Source organism: Meles meles, chromosome 6 (genome assembly GCF_922984935.1).
Source record: "Meles meles chromosome 6, mMelMel3.1 paternal haplotype, whole genome shotgun sequence".
Classification (NCBI taxonomy): Eukaryota; Metazoa; Chordata; class Mammalia; order Carnivora; family Mustelidae; genus Meles; species Meles meles.
The window spans coordinates 3,183,387-3,188,920 of NC_060071.1; the positions used below are offsets into that span (position 1 = coordinate 3,183,387).

Consider the following 5,534-nt stretch of genomic DNA (forward strand, 5'->3'; position numbering starts at 1 on the left):
TAATATAGAATAAAATATGCTTTATATCACTGAATAGAAAATATGCTGGGTGAAGCATTTCTAGATTTGTCTGAACCTAGAAAATCTCCATCCCAACAGAATACTGTTCAAAACATTACACATTTTATGATTTTGTAATTCCGTCGCGATTGTGTGGTTATTAAAATAATACAGTGTTCTTTGCCATAAGGCCATACTAAAATAAAAAGATTTAACCCAGCTACAAAAAAGTTCACTGAACTTAAATTAAAATACTTGTAAACATCTTTGCAATATGAAATATAATTTTTCAAGTCAAAAAAGAATAAAATACTTCAATCTGTATTAATGCAATTTCTCTTTAAAACTTTTAAACGTTTTTAATATATAAGAGATATGTTACAGTTTGTTTAACTTTTATAAAGCTGCAGTATCCTGGTTTCACAGGAACTCCTGGCCCTTCCACAACATTCAAAAAGGATCCACTGTGTTCTAGAATAAGCATCGTAGGAACCCAGCCACAAAGGGGAACACACGAAAACAGTCCACACATCCCATAAGCACTATTATTATCCTCTTCGTCATAATAGTTATTGTTCATTTTTTTTCTCCTACTTTAAGAAAATGGAAAACTTGTGGGGTTTTCTTCTTTTGGAAGCTTCCTATGAAGTACAGTGTACAAACTATCATTACTAGAGTGTCGCCGTTCCTATTATTTATAGAGCATGCATTTCAGGTGGTTCGGGGGCTTCCCGGGCTATAGTACTCTTGATGCAGATATCCTGGCAAGTTCCTTTGTTTAAAAATTAAAAATTTTAAAAAACGAGCGGATACTACAGCTTCCCAAGCTCCTCTCGGATCTCAGAGTGTGAGCGGGGGTGGGGGAGGAGGGGGGTGGGGCACTGAGGCGGCGGGGCAGGCGCGGCCGGGTGGTGGCAGCCGCGGCGAGTTGGGGGTCTGAGGCTGGAGAGGAGGGCCCCCCCTGGCCCCCGCGGGGTGCGCGCAGGCGCGCCGCCTTCAGGAAAAGATGCGGATGGCCTGGGTGACCGCGGTGTGGCAGACCGGGCACTCGGGCTCGCTCTTCTCGCAGATGCGGTTGGCGCACTCCATGCAGAAGAGGTTGTGGCCGCAGGGCACGAGCGCGGCGATCACTTCGCTCTCGAAGCACACGGAGCAGTCGCGGCTGCCCTTTCGCCGCAACCCCGACGACGAGGAGGAGGAGCTGGACGAGGAGCTGGACGACGACGAGGAGCCGGAGGTGTCCGACGGCGGCAGGCCGGGCAGCTGCGCCCCCAGCCCGTTGGCATAGGCGGCGTAGGTCAGGCCCCCTCCGCCCGGGTCGCTGCGCACCCGGCGCGCCAGGTGGTGCTCGCCCGCCCCCGGCGCCATGTGCAAGGGCGGGGACAGGCGCGGGCAGCTGGCGCCCGGGTGCAGCCGGCGGTGCACCAGCAGCCCCAGGTTGGCATTGGCGGGCGCGCTGGCGCCGCCCCCGGGAAAAACCACGGAGGACGACGAAGCGGAGGAAGACGCGGAGGACGAGCAGGAGGACGACACCGGCGCCGCGGGGCCGCCTCCGGGGGAGCGCTCGAACTGAGCCCAGAGCAGTGGCGCCCCAGGCGGGGGAGCGGGAGCCGGGTCGAAGGTGGGCTGCAGCTCGGGACAGCCGTCGGGGGAAGGCACGGAAGCTTCCCCCGCCGCGTAGGTGTATCCGTTGCCGTTGTTGTTGTTGTTCCCGTTGTGGGCAAAGCTGAGCGCGGGGCTGGGGGGACTGTAGTCCGCCAAGCGCGGGGTGGCGGCTGTGCTGCCGCCGCCGGTCCCCCCGCCGAAGTAAGAGTCTGTGGACGCGCTGCCGAGCGAGCTGGAGCTGTCGTTGCGGTAGCTAGAGAATGGCTTGCGGCCGGGGGTGGGCGTGATGCTGGGGGTGGGCTTGCTCCAGAGGCTGCCTGGGCCGGACCCGCCGGACCCGTGGTGCAGATCGAAGCCCACGTCCGTGCCATTGGCGTGGAAGTCGTTCTCATCTGTGAGCTCGATGATGCCGCCGGTGCGCAGGGCGATGTGCGCCTCGATCTCCTCGCGAGCTCGGTCCACGTTCTCAGGCATGCCAGTCACCTCGAACACCGGCTCCTTGTCGCGACTGGGCGTCACGATGTACGTGTGTGTCTGTTGTTGGATGCGCTTGATCGTGGCGCCCTTGGGCCCCACCACGAGCCCCACCACGCGATAGGGCACCCGCACCTGGATGGTGGTCTGTCCAGGCAGGTTGGGCGGCCCGGGCACTGCGCCGTTGAGCGCCGTGTTCTTATTCCGCGAGGCGCGGATCATGGAGAAGTGCTCCGCGGCAGAGATGATCTCCCTCCGAGCCATGGCCACATCCTCCTTCCTGCCCGTCACAACAAAGACAGGCTCCTCCCCGCGAACCGGGGTCTTGATGTAAGTATTGGTCTTCGCCCGCAGCGCTTTGATTTTACAACCTGGGAGCCAGGGTGCAGGGGAGGGAGTGGGAGAGAGAGACAGACACGCCCATTATCCCGGGGTAACCGTGGAGACCTGGGACCGCCGGCGTCCAGGGTTGCGGGGCTGCAGGACACGATTCGGGTGGAAAGGGGGCGGCTCCCTCACTGACCCTGGGCCACGCCACGGGCTGGAAAGCGGGTTCCATCCGCAAGGCGCTCGAGGAACAGCCCATTGGCTGCCCAGCCCTCCCCCAGTGACTGCAGTCGTCCCGAGCAAACCCGAGAATCCCAGGAAAAAGTCAGCTGGGGAGATGCCGCTAGGATCCAGCGGGGCGCGCCGTCCGCCCTGAAGGCGCAGCGAAAGGGTTCAAGGAAGAGGGTCTGGGCCGTGACCACCCCCCCAGAACTGGGGTACTGATGAGAAGGGGGGGCAGTCCCGGGACCCATTGTTCCTCCTCTGGGCTCCATTCCGCTTTGCAGAAATCCAGAATCCTCCTCCCATCCGATGCTCACTCCTCCTCCTCCCCCTCCCAAAGGACCGATCAAAGGCCCCCTCCCCCAAGCATCTTATATTTAAATTCTATTTCCTGGGGTGGGCTGGGTGGGGGGCGCTAGGGGAGAAGGCAGTGATTTTAGCAGGATAAAGTGCATCCCGCCGCGGCAGCGGCGCGGCTCCGGGAGACAGCCTGCCTGCACTTTCTTTGTCTGGGGCGCCGGCCCATCGCGCGGCTCTTCCTCTCTCCTCCAGGCTCGCGGGCGCCGCGGATCCCGAACCCTCTCGCGCCCTCCCCGCGGGGCGGTGGCCCGAGACCCTCTCCCCTCCAGCTCCCCATCTCCACCGGACCCACCTTGCCGCCCCACGATCTCGGCGACATGCTCGGAACTGGGCACCGGCACGCACTCGGTCATGTTCACGCTCTTCTTGCGCGGCTCGCTGTCGTACAGAGAGGCGCCCTCGTCACTGTCCAGCCCCAGAAGGGAGAGCTGATCGAGCGCGAGCTGCAGGGCTCTTTGGTCATCCAGGGTCTCTCCGCCGCCGCCACCGCCGCCGCCGCCGCCGCCGCCTCCCCCTCCGCCGCCGCTGCCGTTGCGCTCCAGGTCTGCAAACAGGGAGCTGGGCATCGCTCGGCCGTGCGCGCCGCGCCCCCGCCGGCCCTCGGCTCGGCGGCAAGAAGCTGCGGCCACAAAGGCAGCCGGGAAGCGAGTGGTCAGGGGCGGGGAGGCCGGCCGGCTGCAGAGGGCTCCGTTGCTCCTTTCTCGGCGCCGGGAGGAGTGGGTCGCTCGGTGCGATCGGCGCCGGGCAGTGGCCGCAGGAGCCCCCGCCTGGGTCCCCACCCCAGATCTGCCGCCGGGTGGGGTGGGGGCAAAGCTCGAGCGGCAGCCGCGCGTGCCCCCCGAGTGCCCGGCTGGCTGGCCACAATGCCGAGCGAGAAGCGAGCAGGCGAGCGACAGCAGCGTTTCTTTAAGGAGCCCCTCCCCGGTTCCTCCACTCCCTCCCTCCCGCCCGCCCGCCCTCACTCAGCGCTTTTTCCTCCTCTCCTCCCCGCCTCTTGACTGAGCCTCTGCAGCCAGACGGCTCCGGAGGGGGACGAGGGAGGCGCAACGTCACCGGCGGGAGCTGACACTACAATGCTACTGACACTATCGCTGGGGGAGGCGATTGGCGCGCGCCGGGCCGGGGGCGGGCGGAGGCCGCGGTCAGGGCGAGCCGAGAGCGAGCGCCCCCCACCCCCGCGCTCGCCGCAGCCCGCCCCGTCCTCCTCCCGGCCGCGCCCCTCCCCCGCCGCCGCTAACGCCTCTCTTTGTTGTCTAATGCGGGACAGGCAGACTCGGGACACTCGCGCGTACCTATCCGCCGAGGACAGCCTGTCCCCAGCTCTCCTCCCTCGCCTGATGGAGAAAAGAAAACGCGTCCAACTCGGATGCCCGCGGCCGGGCTCTAAGAGAGCGGTCCTGAGAAAGTCCCGTTAGCGTCCCCAAATAAACCACCCCTAGAGCCCACGGTGCCACTGGGAGAAGGGTCTATTGTCTGCCGCAAAGGGCGGCCCGAGCTCTCGGGCCCGGAAAGCGGGACTCGAGGTCCCTGTGCGCACGGGCCAAGTGGCTCCTGGCGCGGGTTGCCCACCTACGCGGGAGCGCAGGAGACACAAAGGCAGAGGCCCGCCCGCATCGCTTCTCGCGCGCGCGCGCGCGTCCGCAGCTTTGTGCCCTTTGGGCAGCACTTCGTCCAACTGGCCCTAAACCTGCAGCCGGGCCAGCCAGACACCCGCCGCAGAGCGGGCCCGGCCCGCCCTGCGGCCCGCGACCTCCGGAATGTGCGGCGCGGGGGTCCTGCACCAGCCCCGCGCGCGGGACGAGCCCCCGCGGGCGCTGACACGTGCACGAGCCCCGCGCCGCCACGGCGGGGACGCCAGCCATGGAGCGGGCGTGCGCGCGCCGCCGTCCCATCCCTCCCCGCCCCGCGGTCGGGCATGCGCGGTGCGCGCCGGGAGCGGGCGGGCCCTTTAAGGCGGGCGCGGCGGAGCGCGCGCCGGCCCCTCCCGCGGCCCCGCCCCGACGGGAGGTGTGCGCCCGCCGGCCCGCCGCTCTTTGTGCGCTGCTCGGGGTGGGGTTGGCTGCGGAGGGAGGGCGCGCCCGAACCGGCCGGCGGGGACGGCGAGCTGCGCCCCCTCCCGGATCTCCCGGAGCCGCCTCGCAGCGCGCGAGAAGAAAGGAGGCTTTGAGGGCCGGGCCGGGGCACGCCGCCTGCTCGCCGGCCGCCGCCCCATGCCCCAGCGCTCGGGCCCGCCGCGCCGCCACCCCGGGCCGGTGCCCACTCGGGTCCCGCGCGCGCTCTCCTTTGTTGCCGGCGCTCCCAGGCTCGCCGCGTCCCCGCGCCCGGCCGGCAGGGTCGCTCCGCAAGCGGCCGGGACTGCGGTTTGCCGCGAACGCCCGCGTCCGCGCGGCGGGACGCCCGCCCGGGACAATGAGGCCATGTGGCCGCCGCCGCTACCGGGCTCACTCGGGGGACCTGACGGTGCCGCGGGGCGAGCTCGGGGCGCGCAGGCAGAGGCTCCCCGGTGCTTGCTCCCTGGGTGACCCCGCGAAGAGAGCGAGCGCCCG

General features: G+C 65.8%; 1 protein-coding gene across 1 annotated transcript; it reads right to left on the bottom strand.

Annotated features, from left to right (window-relative positions):
* Positions 1–840: 840 nt before the first annotated feature.
* On the bottom strand, positions 841–3,950 carry MEX3B (mex-3 RNA binding family member B). Its single transcript, XM_046009022.1, has 2 exons — positions 3,281–3,950; positions 841–2,450 (listed from the first exon to the last, which is right to left on the bottom strand). The coding sequence occupies exons 1-2, from the start codon at positions 3,552–3,554 to the stop codon at positions 997–999; spliced, it is 1,728 nt and encodes a 575-aa protein (XP_045864978.1). The 5' UTR covers positions 3,555–3,950; the 3' UTR covers positions 841–996.
* Positions 3,951–5,534: the final 1,584 nt, after the last annotated feature.

Coding starts and splice junctions, on each gene's coding strand:
- MEX3B (XM_046009022.1), bottom strand. CDS start 3,554: ATGCCCAGCTCCCTGTTTGCAGACCTGGAGCGCAACGGCAGCGGCGGC. Junction 2,451..3,280: donor CGAGATCGTGGGGCGGCAAG/GTGGGTCCGGTG, acceptor CCTGGCTCCCAG/GTTGTAAAATCAAAGCGCTG.